The sequence below is a fragment of the Vipera ursinii genome (genome assembly GCF_947247035.1).
Source record: "Vipera ursinii genome assembly, chromosome: 2".
Lineage (NCBI taxonomy): Eukaryota > Metazoa > Chordata > Lepidosauria > Squamata > Viperidae > Vipera > Vipera ursinii.
Window position 1 is genome coordinate 180,340,835 of NC_139513.1, and position 16,213 is coordinate 180,357,047.

General features: G+C 39.8%; 1 protein-coding gene across 4 annotated transcripts in view; it reads left to right on the forward strand.

Moving 5' to 3' along the window:
- The window catches only part of SLC44A2 (solute carrier family 44 member 2 (CTL2 blood group)), a 173,419-nt gene that overhangs the window by 80,130 nt on the left and 77,076 nt on the right, over positions 1-16,213 (forward strand). For all 4 annotated transcript variants that reach the window (XR_014491644.1, XR_014491645.1, XM_083355835.1 and 1 more), the window contains 7 exons: positions 12,710-12,793; positions 13,061-13,173; positions 13,627-13,758; positions 13,974-14,073; positions 14,564-14,656; positions 14,795-14,879; positions 15,437-15,699. Coding sequence is in view for 2 of the 4 variants with exons in the window: in XM_083355835.1 (XP_083211961.1) it covers positions 12,710-12,793; positions 13,061-13,173; positions 13,627-13,758; positions 13,974-14,073; positions 14,564-14,656; positions 14,795-14,879; positions 15,437-15,699 (870 nt within the window). In the remaining 2 variants the exon portion in view is untranslated. The remainder of the gene's footprint in view (positions 1-12,709; positions 12,794-13,060; positions 13,174-13,626; positions 13,759-13,973; positions 14,074-14,563; positions 14,657-14,794; positions 14,880-15,436; positions 15,700-16,213) is intronic.

A 16,213-nucleotide genomic window follows, 5' to 3' on the forward strand; every position in this document is an offset into this window, starting at 1 on the left:
TCTATTCCTTTTTTTATAAGTTTTATTAATTTTATACTATTTACATTTAAATATTTGTGAAGCAATACGGTGGTTGGGTAATCAAAAGTGAACAATATCAAATAACAGGTTATTTGTACATAGCTCAGCTTACATCAACAAAAATTCCCTCTCCGCTTCCCTTAGTTATAACATAATCAAATTAATCAAATTAATACGTTTCTAATTGAGACTTAGTCAATTAAAAGAAATTTCAATATATTTTCATAATACATATCAATATCCTGTTTTTAGGTTTTACCTAAATGCAATGAAGTAATCTAAAGTAGCCTATGCTAAATGAAAGAAAGCTTACTTTAGGGTGACCCACATTTCCCTCTTTCAATAAAAAGTAATTATCCTGACTACAAAACTTACATTATTCATTTCAAAACATTCTTATTTTTACCAGTATCATCTATTTATTATCTTAACAATTCACCACTTATATCAAAATATCTTACATCTTTCCAAATTCTATGATATATATCGATTCTAATAACTTTCTTTTAAAAATTAAATATAAGATGAGTTTATATCTATATCATTACAACTAATATATTCTATGTCATCTTAACCATACATCAATTATTAAAATACTATCTTTTTACTATATATCATTCCAAATTCTATAAAATAGTTCAAAATTATATTCTAAAAGCTTAATTTTGTTTTCCCTTACAGTTATATTTTTAAGAGATTCCCCTTAATCCATTAAAAGGTATTTTTATACTCTATCTTTAGGAATCCCCCCTCCCAAAAAGTTCAGATTTTTAAATCTAACTCTTGACTTCCTTTTGTGCCAATCAGGCTTCCCTTTTAGCATCCTTAAATTCTCAAATGTATCTCCCTTTCTTCCTATACCCCTTATTTGAATTCAGGGAGAGTATGCAAATGCCAGTTTTGCAAAAAAATGTCCCCTTTGTAACCATTGAAGTTTTGCTTTAATAATTCAGTTTTTGATGATCGATGTAATATAGTTGTAATTAGAACAGTCGATGTAATATAGTTGTAATTAGAACAGTCAAGTTTTTGTCTTCTTCCAATTCCATCTGGATTAGGTAGAAAGTAGTAGCTGGTGTTATGTCTGTCATTTGATTAGTTGAATTCTCAATATAGTATATTTGAAGGCCTTTAGTCTCTTCACTCTTAATATTGCTTTCTTCAGGTGCTATTGCTTTTTGAGTTGTAAGTTTTGTAGTTGACATTGAAATTTGGACTTTAAGGTTCTCTGAAGGTTGCATTTGTTGTTCTTTGAAATCTCCTATTTTAGTGTTAGTTTCCACTTCTTCTGTTTGCTTTTGGATTGACATTTCCTCATTTAAGGTCAGAATTTGATTTGGTGGCTTTAAGTTGTCAGATTTTTCTTGCAATTTGGCTTTAATTTGCTCTGTCATTGCCAAAATTGTGTCCAATATCAGTTTATAATCAACTGGTGGGATATATTCATCCATTTCATTGCTGTTTGCAGCTAAATCTTCCATGGTGGAAAGATTATCCACCTCCAAAAGAGTTGTTTTCATTGCCAGGTGTTCCCACACTTATCTTTAAAAGTAATGTCAAGGACAGCTTTGTTATTCAGTCAGTTCTCACAACAAGAAAAAGATTTACTTGCTGTACCAAGTTTCGCCACAAAATGTTATCAATAGCATATAGAATGCAATGTAAAAATTTTCTTTTTCCCCCAAATTAATATAAAACTTTTGTAGCATTAGTCCATTTCCCCTCCCCTTAATTCACAGCTTAGAGAGAAAATAGGGTAGTAGTTCCCCACCAAAAAAATAGGAGCTTTTTAGTAAATACAGATAAAATTGCTTAATTTCTTTGCTGAATTACTTGATTTTCTTTTAAGGCTTTAAGGCTTTAAAATTTGTTCCCAAAGTAAATATTTGCAATTTTTTCAAAAAATGGGGAAGGCAATTTTCAGGAAAGTCCCACAGGAAAATGGTTAAGGGAATAAGAAAGGTAAAGTCTCACCCAGGTCCTCCAGATTGCTTCTTAGTGCTAGGTAGTGCTTTTGGCTTTTGGCAGGGAGCGGCTTAATGATCGGCCATCTTTATGGCCAGTCTCTTCTTCTTTGAGCCAAAGGAGTTGTCCTGGATCCAAGCAGAGGGCTGCCACCCTTCCACAATCACAGGGAAGGAGAGAACGGAGTCATTGGAGATGCTGGGATGGATTGGGGCAATGGCAGCTTTCAGCCAGCTGAGCTTGGAGCAATGGCAAGAGGGGCCGCAGAAAGCTGCCAAAGCTGAATTCCTCTTGGTCCACCCTGGAGCTGAATTTGTATGAGAGCCGAGATTTAGCAGCCTGGAAGTGCACGGAGGAGAACTGATCTGGAGGTAAAGACCTACCCCTCCAGTTGGGATCCAGTCAGCTCTGGGCACCAGTGCTGACCTTGTTGCTCTGGCCCCAACTAGGAACAGTGACAGCTGCGACGGGGAATGGTTGGCCCCCACCAGTTGTTTTTCCACAGCTTGGCCCCACTCTTGAACCTAGAGCTCCCAGTCCTCAACCAGCTGCCACCCCACTGTCTGGGGCAGCTGGCCAACAGCCGCCACTGTGGCAGATGTATGGTGCCTAGCCGTGGCTGTTCCATCCACGGGATGGGATGGCTACTGGGGTACTGGGGCACCCCAAGGCCTCCGCTTGGATGCCATTGTGGCCAACCTTGAAGGGGAAGCATCAGGATGGGTGGCAGATCTCCATGACAAAGGACCCCACAAGCTGGGTGTCCTGATGCATTTTAGAAGAGCTCAGAGCCCGATTTGATGATATCATGCAGACCGAACGTGCAGAAGCTGAGGTGCGCAACATAAGGCAAGGAAGCAGGCCCATGGTAGAGTACATCAGAGAATTCAGGAGACTTGCAGGGAGATTGAGACATTGGCCAGAGCAACTCCTGACCCACTACTTCAGAGATGGTTTGAACTGTGAGTTGTACCACATATGCTTACCTAGAGGAATACCGGACTGACTCAGTGCCTGGAGCCAACTGGTGATGAATCTGGAGTTGGACCTGTTGGAGTACAAGGGATGCAGGAGAATTGAGACCTATCTGAAGAGGGGCCAAGAGAAGCACAAGCTGGGTAGAAAGCAACTGGCTTCGCCATCTCCTGCCTTGCCAAACCCCCAAGATGCACTCCTAGCTTGTGCTTCTGTTGCAGTCAGGAAGGTCTCCAAGCTGCCATTTGTCCTGCTGTGGTACCCAGGGCAGTGCTGATGGTCCTGCCTCCTCATCTTTAGCTTTTCAAATCTTTCCATTGACTCACCTGAATCTTCAGTGGCAGACGTCCTGGTGGCTCTCCCCAGCTGGGAGGCTTGAAAAAGCTCCTTCTCCCCTGGCTTGCTCACTGTCTCTCCCTCCCTGGGGTAGCAACTGCTGCGGAGGTGCTGGCTTCAAGCCATTTGTCTCTGTCCATGATGAAATCTTCTCCTGAATTTTTGCCAGCTTCCCTTAGTCTCGGGAAAGCAACTGGGGTTCAGGACTCCTAAATAGTTTTAAAAGTTTTTAGATTTTGGCTTAATGTCATGGTTCCGACAGATGCAATTTTTCAAAGAACCTCGAGGCATTGTTTACCTTAAGGAGTCTTTAATCAAAAGAGCATAGCTTCAGCACGTACATGGTCAAGCCGAAATCTGGTTTCCCCTCCCCTAAGCACACAGTATCAAAGCACAGTTCCTCCCTCTAATTAACCATCATAAATCACATTCTCCAATTAGTTTGAATTGTAAGCTTTCCCTCCTGTTTAACAACCTGCCAAATTCTTATCTTCTCGTATTTCAAAACAGCCTTGAGAGACATTCTTCCTCACCCCCCAGCATAAACTAATTCTAACTCTGAAAGTAACACACAAGTTAAAGAAGCAAAGCTGCCACTCCACATGTTGTCAAAGCAAGTTTCCATACTTTTAGTTTGCTGTTCAGGTGCCAAATTGCCAGTGCTGGTTTTCTATTCATCAGTGCCGATATGCTGTACTCAATAAAGTTTTGCATTAGAGATTGGAATGTCTCAGATGTGCTTACTTTGTTGGAATCATCAGTCGGAACCTTGACAACTTGATTGTACCAACAGGTGTTTTACCCACTGGTTTCATGCAGATATTAAATAAGAGCTCTAAGGGTCCTTCAAAACAGGAGCTTTGGGCTAGCTTCCACCATGAAATAACCTGAAATGGTCCTGAAGGAAGGACAACTAGTGCAGTTCCATACTTCCATCTCCTAAACCTTGAAACCAGTCCAGGATACCCAGTTATACCTTCTCCACCTAGACTGACCAAATGTTGCTATCAGTAGTGATTAATAATACCAAAAGCTACTGGGTAATCAAAAAGAGCTAAGGTGGAATACTACCTCTATCACAATCCCTTCAGAGATCATCTGTAAGAGTGATCAGTGCTGTCTAAGTATTATATCCTGGTCTGAGAGCCAAATGAAAGAGGTCTAGACAATTCATTTAATCTGTAACTATAAACTGACCACCTTCTTAGCAGATTTCTCTCAAAATTGTTGGATCCCATAAAAATTCTTGAGGAGGGCCACAGCCTCTTTAAGACCACTGTGATCCAATTTCATGTCATCTCTTGAGAGGCCATTCTGTGGCTTACAGCATTGAGGACCCCACTTTTTCAAGATCAATAGGTTTAAACTCTTCCCATATCACCATGCTATAGAGTGTGCCCTAGTTATCTCAAAAGACCTGTAAACCCAGAATTTAACTCTGTGAATTTGAGGAATTGTGTCTAACAATGCTTAGAGTATGTGATCACTATTTTGTGATCACTATTTATGTGATCACTATTCTGGCCACTGAAACACTGGCGTCATTGGCATGGTGGCCTAAATCTCCTAGTTTGCTCAAACCCTTTCCCTGAGAATGTTCTCCAGCACTATACTAGTGCCAACAGTTTCTAGTAATTTGGGCAGGGAAGCTAGTATAGTAGCTGTAATCCCATCTAATGTTTCATCATAACTATGCTCCCCTCCTCTGTGCCCAATCAGGTCTTAGTAATATATGTTATTCAGGTTTACAACAAGCTGATTTGGTATGTAGAAGCCAATACCTGGGACCCAGAGGTAGCATTGATTGGGTGTTGGGATTGAATGCAGGTATTGGAAAATAGAATTGGGATTCTGGACATTGAGACCATGCTCCTTGAAAATGGCACACCATATCTACTCCTGTCCATCATCACAAAAATGGAAGCTAATTAATATATAGATGAAGAGTTTGTAGTTTTCAATGCAGAGTTGCTATTTTCCAAATATGCTATAATTATGGGGTTGTTCATCTTTAACTGTCCTCTCCATGTAAACAGAAATGTGCTCATATTACTAAGATGATGATGATGATGATGTTGTTATCCATTTAGTAGTGCCTGATTCTTGGTGATTCTATGGAACAGGTCTCTCCACATCTTCTAATCTTGCACTGCTTTGAGTTTTCTGTGCTGTGGTTGGTGTCAGCTTTGATGGTGTCCAGCCACAGAGTTCTTTGACGGCCTAATTTCCTTTTACCACTAACTCTTCCAAACATAATTTCTTCAGTGAATTTCCCTGCATGACATGGCCAAATTGAGACACAGTTTTGTGACTTCGAATTCTGGGATTTGTGCAATGTGGGCTTTGAGTTCTTAAGGTGTGTTTGGCAATTTCTATTGCTGATGTCCCGTGTTGGATTTTGGGTTCTAAATCTATTGCTCTGCTATTGTTAGCTGTAAGTTTTGCTGCAAGGGATTTTGAAGTATTTTTGTCCTGAATGGATTTTGCCTGTAGCATTTGTTTAAGTTATGAATGGAGCCATTTGGGGAGGCTGCTTTAGCCAGCAGCCAGTACTTGCTACATTTGTGGGGTTTTTTTCTTTTTTTTTCTTAAGTGCCAGCTGCCAGCTTCTTAACTTTCCTTTCTAGCCAGTAGCTAATTCTTAAAGGGGAATGTGCCTTTTTAATCTAGTTCCTTCAGCGGCTTGTCTTTTCTGTCTCTGGAGGCTTTTCCTTGTTTGATATATATATATATATAAGGAAGAGGGAAAATATGGGGGGGGGGGTTTCTAATTTTTCCTTCAGAAGGAAGGAGATGGGAATGAGAAAGAGGGAGGCAGGGTAGGAGGGAGGGAGGGAAACAGGAAGGAAAGAGAGGAGGGAGGGAGGGTCTGAAGGAAGTCCCGCCTTAGCACTTGGTCACCAGCAGCCCTGCCATTGACTTTGTTTGTCAAAAGGTTGCAAAAGGGGATCACACGACCCTGGGACACTGTGACCATCATAAATATGAATCAGTTGCCAAGCATCCAAATATAAATCACATGACCATGGGGATGCTGCTATGGTCATAAGTGCGAAAAATGGTCATAAGTCACTTCAGTGCCATTGTAATTTTGAACAATCACTAAGTGAATTGTTGTAAGTTGAGGACTACCTGTACTTTATCACTTTTTTCCTTTTTTTTGGTCATCAAGTTTTTGACACCTTGCTAGGTGGTACTTGAATATTGCCATATCTTAAAAGTGGTACAATTGGTGAAAAGGTTGAAAAGCCTTGGTCTAGAACAGGGGTCCCCAGCCCCTGGTCCGTGGACTGGTACCAGGCCACAGCATGCCTGCAGCTGGTCCCCACAAACAAGCAAAGTCCCATATGCGAGATGGCAGGCAGCACACAAAACCACGCACCCTCCGGTCTGTGGAAAAAACTCCATGGAACCAGTCCCTGGTGCCCAAAAGGTTGGGGACCTCTGGTCTAGAAGACCTTGAAGGTCCCTTCTAGCTCTATTCTGATCGATCTTTCACAAACACAGGGAACACAATAGAGTGAACTAATTTACATTTGGTTGCTGCTTTTCCATATTCGGCTCATATTGAATATTACTATGCAACCCAGTGCAATCTGATTTTTCATTTCTGTGTGCATTTACCACTTTGAGCTATCTGCAATCCTAAGAAAGTGAATTTTTCCATGCATTCTATCTCTTCACTGTCAATTTCTATTTTGTTGTTTCCATTTCTTGCAGTGATCATGAGTTGGTCTTTTTGATGTTCAGAAAGAGACCAAAATTCTCACTTTCATTTTTGATTTTCTTGATCAGATGTTCCAGGCCTTCTTTGATTTCTGAGTGAAGAGTTACGGTATATTGTCTAGCATACTGAAGATAGCTGATGTTTCTTCCACCAATCTTTATCCCAATTTTTTATTCTTCAAGATCTAGCTTCCTCATGATCATTACAGCATACAGGTTGAATAAGAAAGGGGAGATAATGCAACCAAAATCAACCTCCTTTCTCTGTCTTAAACAATTGGTGTCTCCATATGGTGTTTGCACATTGACTTTCTGATTTATGGACAGTGATTTCACCAACTTGACCAGATGTGTTGGTACCCCTAGGTATTGTAGGGCTCTTCAAAGCTTCTCATGATCAACACAATTGAAGGCTTTCTTATAGTTGAAGCACATGTAAATTATCTTTTTATATTCATGATATTTTTCCATGATCCAGCATAGATTCACGGGTGCCACGACCTCTTTCAAAAGCTGGCTTGGACATCTGGTAATTTTGTTTCAATGGTTGGTGCTAGACGTTGTATAATTTTAAGATGAATCTTACTGATGTGAGGAATGAGAGCAATTATGCAATGACTGGAGCAATCTTTAGAGCAGGGGTGCCTGGCTGAGGAATTTTGGGAGTTGAAGTCCACAAGTCATAAAAGGGCCAAGTTTGAAGACCACTGCTTTAGAGTCTCCCTTTTTCAGCAGTGGAAGGAACACTAAGCATTTCCAATCCTGTGGCTATGTGTTGGTTTCCCAAATTTTCTGGCACAGGTATGTTAATGATGCTGGGTGGTACAGGTCTCAGTAATTCGACAGGGAAAGTGTCAGCACCTGGAGTCTTGTTGATTGGCAGTTGGCTCATTGCCCATATGATCTCTTCCTCAAGGATGGCCGGTTCTGATTCTACTTTTTTTTCATATCATACTGAGGCTGAGCCCCTTTGCTACCTGTGTACAGCTCCTCTGTATATTCTCAACATCTGTTCTTGATGCCTTGTTGATCAGACAGTTCTTTCCCTTGTTTGTTTTTAATGATATATTTATGAGCAATAAATGATGCTGGGATCTGTTTGCACTCCTACATTTTTGTAGTCCGCTTCAAGCTGTTTCCATCTCTTTTCCCAGTAAACTTCATTGTCCTTCCTTGCTGCCCTCTGGAAAGCTGCATTCAGCCTTCTTCCCGTTTGTCTGCTGCTTTGATTGGTTTTCTTTACTCAGCTATTTTGATAGTTTCGTCTAAGAGCCATTTGCACTTTTTTCTCTGGCTTCTTTTGTATGTTCTTCTGCAATTCCAGTAAATGGTTGATTGAATTTCTTGGCACAATTCATCAGGCATCTTCTCAGCGGTGTCCAGTAGTTCAGACCTGTTTTTCACTTCAGTTGTATATGTAATAGGAAGTTTAGTAACATCAAACTTCTTTGGAGGCATTTCCTTTTTGAAGATGCATAGTTTGACTTTAATATTTACCAATAACAATTCATGATCTGAACTGCAATCAGCACTTGGACATGTCTTAACAGCAAGAACTGAATTGGTCCATCAATTGACTGTATAGGACACAGTCAGTCTGATTATAGTAGAGCCTATTTGGTGAGGTCCAAGTGCATAAGCAACACTGTGAACCATGTATTCATGATCCTAAAACTTTTTTCTTGGCAAAATTTTGCCAAACGATCACCTGCATCATTTCTTTAACCTAGTCCAAAATAACCAGTGGTGCCTGTCTCTGCTTATTTTCCAACTTATTTTCTGTGAAGCCTCACAGAATGTAAACAATGTCTTTTTGGGGCACTTGTTTCACAGTTTCTTGAGCAGGGCATAAAAGCCCTCTATTTCAAGCTCTGTTGCAGCCGTCGCTGGGACATAGACTTGGATAATTGTGATGTTGAGGGGATTAACATGAATTCTGATAGTTTGGTCACTTACAGTTGAGAAACTTCCCATTGCTCTAGCAAGTTTCTTCTTACAATAAACACCACTCCATTTATTTTCCTGGTATCATGTCCTGAATGAAGACTTGAAGACAGTGAAGACTTGAAAAAGCCATTGTCTGACCAATGTAGCTCACTGACATCAAGAGATCATTTTCCACCCTGATCATCATTTGACAATATCTAATTTACTCTGACTCATACCTCTGATGTTTCATGTGGCTGATGTATCTTTGCACAATGCAGACATTTGTTTCCGCCACTGGTTTTGTACAGCATCTCTGAATTCCTGTTGTCTTGTCATTGGGGTCCTATCTGACACATTTGAGATCTTTTCCATAGAATTTTCTTGTTGAGTTTTTTTGCAGAGTAGGTCATCAGGTCTTTCTCCAAACCAGTAAACTTGCCCACAGACAGCAACTGCTACAGTCCTTATTAATCGAGGCAACGATCAATCTAGTATTGGGTTCTTTTTCTGTTGTCTTATTCTGGTTAATGGGTTTGTGGATATTCTTAATCTGGTTCCTTAGTTGAGACCTGTCTGGCTTGGTATACTTTCTGGTGGCATAACTGCAGCATAGCTCTCAACGTTAAAAGAACACGCAAGCCCCTCTCCCCAACAAGAGAATATCTACACGGAGGGGAAGATGCTCATTAGCCTTTGCCATGAGTGGGTGAAGATCCTGCAGTGCTGATAAACAGATACAGTAAGAGCAGGTGGAAGAGGACATGTTGGTATAGATTGGACAGCATTTTTTTTATTAAAAAGTTTTAGAATACATTTTAGCTTAACAAACAACAAAAACAAAACAAAAAAAAGAAACCCCCCCAGCCCCCCTTCCCTCCCACCCTCCCCAACCCTCCCCAACCCCACCCTCCTTTTCCCCTCCCCCCCACTTCCCAGAGCAGAATACAGGGTATAAAAATACAAACAATCATAATCTAGCTAACGCAAACAATCCTGAACTATATAGACTATCGAACTTTAACTCATATAGATAAACTCCAAACATATATATATATATATATATCATATCAATAATTATTCTAAAACAATATAATACTTTTCAATCTACCCAATAAAAACAATCACAAATAAAACAATTTATATCAATTGTCTAACACTGTTCTTCTTCCCAACTAAGCTTTAAATTCATATTATCCTGATATATTATACAAATTAAAATACCATAGATTACTTCCAAACTTAAATTTTTTTTATATAATCACATCATTCTTATATTCTATTACCTACTCCAATATTGCCCATAAAAGTATTACAAATTAATTTCAATCACACATAAAACAATTTATATCAGTTTTATAAAACTATTCTTCTATCCAACTAAACTTTAACATACTAAAATCAAATTAATACAACCTTTCCTTCTCCTCATATATTATACAACTTAAAATACCATACACTACCTTCCAGGCTTAAAACTTTCCATCCAAATAACAAAGCATAACCTACAGAATATCAATAAACACTACTAAAAATCTTCCCAATTAAATTTTCATAATCATCTTAAAACTAAAGCAACACAAAATATTATATAATTATTTTATAAGGGTGAAAAATGAATCCCCACATACTTAATCCTTCTAGCATCCTTATTACATTATTATCTCTTGCAATTATGCAACTAAATCCTCAGGTTTGCTTCATTCTTCCAGAAGCAGCACACCTCTTCCAATTTCTGGCCTTCTCCCATGGTGATAAAATTTGACCCACTCCTGTAACTTTCACGTCTGTCTGCGTTAACCCTTCAACATCTTGTGGATTCTCTCTGGAACGTTGAGGCTCTCTGTCACCTTTTTTCTGTGTAGACTCCAAAGACGATATGGGGACTGCTTTTAAAACATTACTGTAAAAGTCACGTGCCTGAACCACCGTGGTAAGACAATGCCTCGTACCTTCATAAGTCACCACCATACCCTCTGGTATTTGCCATCTAAACTTAATATCACGTCGTCTCAATTGTTGTGTCAAAAAAGCAAATTCCTTCCTTTTTCTTAAAATTCTTGCAGGAATCTCTTTTAAAATCAAAACTTTTTGCTCATCCATTACAAAATCAATATTATAGTAGGCCTGGATAACTTCATTTCTAATCTTTCTCTTTGTAAAATAAACCACCACATCTCTGGGTAATTTCCTTTGTCTTGCAATCCACGAATTAACACGGAAGGTTTTATCTATATCTTCCATTATTTCATCTGCTGGTCGCTCCAACACCCCTTCCAAAACCTCAGAAACCATTTTCATCAAATTTTCCTTAGGATTTTCTTTTAGGCCTCTGATTCTCAAAGCAAGCTCCATCTGAAAATACTGTGTCGAAATCAAATCATAATCCATTTTCGCTATCATATTTTAAGTTTCTGTCATTTTGGCTTCCATTCTAGTATCATTTTGAACAAGATCTTCCACTTTTTCATCCAAAATCTCAATGCTTTTAGCCATATTTAACATTGCAGATGTGATGTCTGCTCTCATTTCTGCTAATTTCTCTGTAAACTTCTCCTCCAACTTTTTCTCCATTATCTCAACAAATTGTTGCATTTGCTTTTCCATAGTTTCTTGGAGCAAACTCTGCAAATCTTTTACTGTAAAAGCTGATACAGATTCAGATGCAGAGGACAATAAAGTTTTCGCCGAAGACTGCTGCCTCAGGGCAGGAACTTTAGAAGATATAGTCGCCATTTTCACCCTCTATTGTTAACTACTCACTTTCACATGCAGATTCAGCAAAGTCCATTGAGTTAAAGATCAAAACATCATCTTCACCAAAATCTCCTGCATCACTCTGCCTGCGTCCTCGTTCTCATAAGCTCTTCCTTGCTAGCAGGGATGGTTGCGAACACCCTGTTCTGCTCCAAAAAACCCGGAGCAGAGACGCCTCGCAGTCCGGAGCATGCCCAGGCTTCGGGGGGGCTCAATCCTTCCGCCACCAAAACTCTAGGTTCTGGCGGCCCCAGAGAGCTCTACCCCTACCTGGACGCTCACCCCCTCCTCTTCTCCCGAGGTGGGGGCTTCCAAGCCGCCGAACAGCTGATCGGCGCTGTTTTCGGCGGCTCTACGGAGCCGCGAGGCTGACAGCCAAGAAATGTCTGCCTCCGGCGTCGCCTTGCCATCCGGAAGCATTTTTCCATTTTCAGCAATTATATTAAACCAATACTTGTTTAGTAACAGCTTTGCCTATGTCACATAGCTTCTAGGGATCAGCAGTGCTCTTCATTTGATAACCAAAAGGTGCTTTGGAGCATATAGGAGCATGAATCTAATGCCTGTTTGTAAAGCCTTGATTGCAGTTCTGTTTCCTGTGAATGCAGAGACAGTTGGGAGCAACTTTTAAACCCTCGCAAGCCTTAGGTAAAAGTGTGTGCTTTATCAATATAAAAATTAGGTGCTCACAGGTGCTCCTGTGCATTCCAAAACATTCCTTTAGATCAGCGGGTCCCAACCTTTTCTATACCCCACATCCCTAGAACATTTCTGATATATCCTTTCACCCCTTACAAAAGTTTGAAATAATGGCAACAGTTATGCATATACACTATAATTTTGAAAACCCAAGTTTTGGCACCCCTTGGAATATTGTCTCACACCCCTAGGGGGTGTGAGCACTCCTGGTTGGGTACCCCTGCTTTAGATAGATGTACCCCTCCATAGAAATTGCATTTTCTTTCCTCCTGTTAGTTTCACATTGTGCTGCTTTTAATTACAGAAAAGCAAATGTCCTTCTGGAGACAAGACAAGTAGCTATGAAAATCTTTGAAGATTACACCGTTTCCTGGTACTGGATAATAATGTAAGCATAGGACTGAATAGCCCCTCTAAACTATAGAATGAAATTGCAGCTTAATTATCCCAAAACCAGAACATTGGAGAAATTAGAAAATGTATAAACTTGAGATGGTTTATATGGGGATCTCCCTTAATTTAATCCATATCAGCCGTACAAAGGAGGATTGGCCTGAATTAACCACTGTCCCAAAGTCACTCAGTAAGCACCATGATCAAGCAAGATTTTGGGTTTGCAAGAACTATTTCAAGACTTTCTGTCTTCCATCTGCAGAGGTCTCGTGATTTCCATGGTAGTCAGCCTTGTATTTATTGTTCTGCTCCGGTTCCTGGCAGGGATCATGATTTGGGTGATGATTGTACTGGTGATCCTGGTGCTTGGATATGGTGAGTTAAATCAAGTCTGGAATCTTATGGGCAAAAGTCTACTGGAAATTTTCATTCTTCAGTTTAGAGGTGGATAGAGTATAGACTTCTAAAATATTCCAAATCCTCACAGTTGTGAACTAACCATGATCAGCTGTTGGAGACTGGAGTAAACAGTATCTGGAAGACTATACATTAATGAGGTACCCATGGCTGACTTGGGTACCTCTGAGAGTTGGGTACCACTGAATTCTGAAAGTTGTAATGCAACATATCTGGAAATGTCAGATTGGGGAAGTTTCTGCTAAGCCTTTATATAATATGTCTGTATGAATTGCTTTGCTTTCTGTATTTTTTAATCACCACTCCCCATTTAGGCTGCAATATTGTGGATATACAGTAATGAGAATGTTAAACCAAAGCTTTTGACAGCCATTTTCTCTGCCTTTTCCAACTCTTGTTTTTGTCTTCCAGGAATCTTTCATTGTTATATGGAATATGCTCATCTGAAAGGACAGGTTGGTTCTGATGTCTCCTTGATGGAGCTTGGATTCCAAACAGATTTTCGTGTCTATCTCCACCTGAAGCAAACCTGGTTAGCTTTCAGTGAGTTCCTGTTTGAGTATAATAGCTAGTGGCCTTTTGACTAAGCAGACCTAGAAGCTATTTAAAAGTTGGAAAAGATCTCTTCAAACCTCCATACAGATGAAAGTGTATTCTGAATAGTTCTAAGAATTTTTCTAGTTTCTGTTTTTATCGTGCTTAGTAAATGCCATATAGAGCAGGAATCAAGTCATTTCCTCTTCTTTTTTTTGATTCAGTGATCATCCTGTGCATTATAGAAGTTATCATTGTCCTACTGCTTATCTTCTTGCGCAAGAGAATCCTCATTGCTATTGCACTAATCAAGGAAGCTAGCAGGTGAGGCTGACGTGGACTCTTCTATTTTTGGAAGTGTCATCCACAACCATCCCCTCATTAATCAGTTTTATAGTTCTCCAGAATTGGCTTGCTATTCTTGTCTAAATCTATTGCTGCTGGAAAATCAATCTGTATTGCATCAACAAACAAAAGAGAAAATGCTAAATTGAGATTAATACTCTCTTTTTGCCAGAGAATAAACTGGTTGTCCATCTCAAATATAAAACATTCTTTTTATTCATTTCTTTCAAAACTGTTGGAGTGGGAGGAGTTAAATTTTAAAGTTAAAAGTTCCAGCTCTATTCTATTGTGAAGTGTACAATATGTACTCCTTGAATAGAAACTGTTAACTATCCTGGATATACTGTAGGTGAACCCAGTCCCAGTGTGACCAAAGAACAAACAAGGCTTTATTGTGGCTGGCTGTACTAAGGCACTGGAACTGAATCATGTGCTTTTTCTTTCTCCCCATTCCCCATCCCTCTTGCAGGGCTATCGGACACATCATGACATCACTTCTGTTTCCACTTTGTACTTTCTTTCTGGTGTGTCTTTGCATTGCTTATTGGGCTAGTACTGCTGTGTATCCTTCCTCAATTTTTATTTCTATCCTAGATAAATGGGTGAAGGGGATGGGTAACCTAGTTTTCAGATATTCATCTCAGGCAAGCAAAAGTGGCATTTTTATTACTATAATAAAGAGTTCCTTAACTGCTTCTAGTTTCTTGTCTACCTCTAACGAAGCTGTCTACAAGGTGTTTAATGATACAGAATGCCAATATGCTGGAACAATTTGCAACCCAGAGGTAAGGAACTTAAAATAATTAACTAGTGAAAATATTTTGAGTTAAGCTGTTTGGAAACCACAAGAATATAGCAGTCCATTCCTGCTGAATGTGTGACAGATCCTCTTGCAAGGGCCATGGATGAGGCTCACTCCTTCCAGTCCTTGTCTGAAGAGTCTGAGTCAAGCAGATTTCCCTCCTATTCCAGAAAATGGGATGTTCAGAGACTAGGTTTGTACTTTCTCCCAGAGAAATACGCCCAAGTGTGCACTGTTTTATTTTAGCAAGTATAAGCATAGCTTTATTGGAGAATTAGCTCTACGCCTTGTTCATTATTTTAAATTACTTTTTGAAAAGCAAAAGAAAAGGAACAGTTATATCATGAATTAATAATTGGCACATTCTGGACATTCTAGAAGCCAAATTCTGGAAATTCACAAGGCAAAATTTCTTTTCTGCCCAGATTTTTGGAAACTTGCGTATATATTTAGGGGAAATAAAATAAAAAAGCAACATTATTTTCAAGTAAGATGTTTAAATGGAACTTTAACAAATAACAATTTTCTTCCTTCTTTTAGACCTTCAGTAATTCCAATGTCACAAAGCTGTGCCCAGGAGCACATTGCCTCTTTGCCTTCTATGGTGGTGAGACTGCCTACCACAAGTACCTCATCATCTTTCAGATTTTCAATATTTTCATGTTCTTTTGGCTGGCCAACTTTGTCATTGCTTTGGGCCAAGTTACACTTGCTGGGGCCTTTGCATCATACTACTGGGCTTTTAAAAAACCTGATGATATGCCAGCATTTCCCCTCTTCTCCTCCTTTGGCCGAGCACTCAGGTAAAGGGAATGGGGTGCAAAGGAAAAATGTCCATTTGCCTTGATATCAGCAATGTTTACCTTTTGGAGGAATAGGAAATTATTATTAGGGACCTGTCAGGGCCCACTTCAAAACCTCATCCCAAGAAAGCAGCACTCCTGGAACAGTTTCTTTCCAAAAGGAACTTTTATTAGGAGAAGCTGATAGCAGGCATGATAGGCAGGATCTGAGGGTTTCCCACTCAGATCAATAGGTTAAAAGAGTCTCAAGCAAAACCCCACCCCAAATAGTTCATCCGGTTAGTTTGAATGGGCAACTCCCCAGGCGTTGTTCGCTGTGGGAAAAGAGCTGATAACGGGGTCCTTTCCTATGCTTGTGAAGATATTGTTGGGTTTTCACACCTTCCATTCCGCAGTGAGAGATAAACTAGATGGCCGGAGACACATTCTTTTCTCACCCCAAGGTAACATCAAGGGAAAGCCAGTTCAGCATGCAGGAACAGCGGAAAGGATACATTGTAGCAAAGCAGAATAA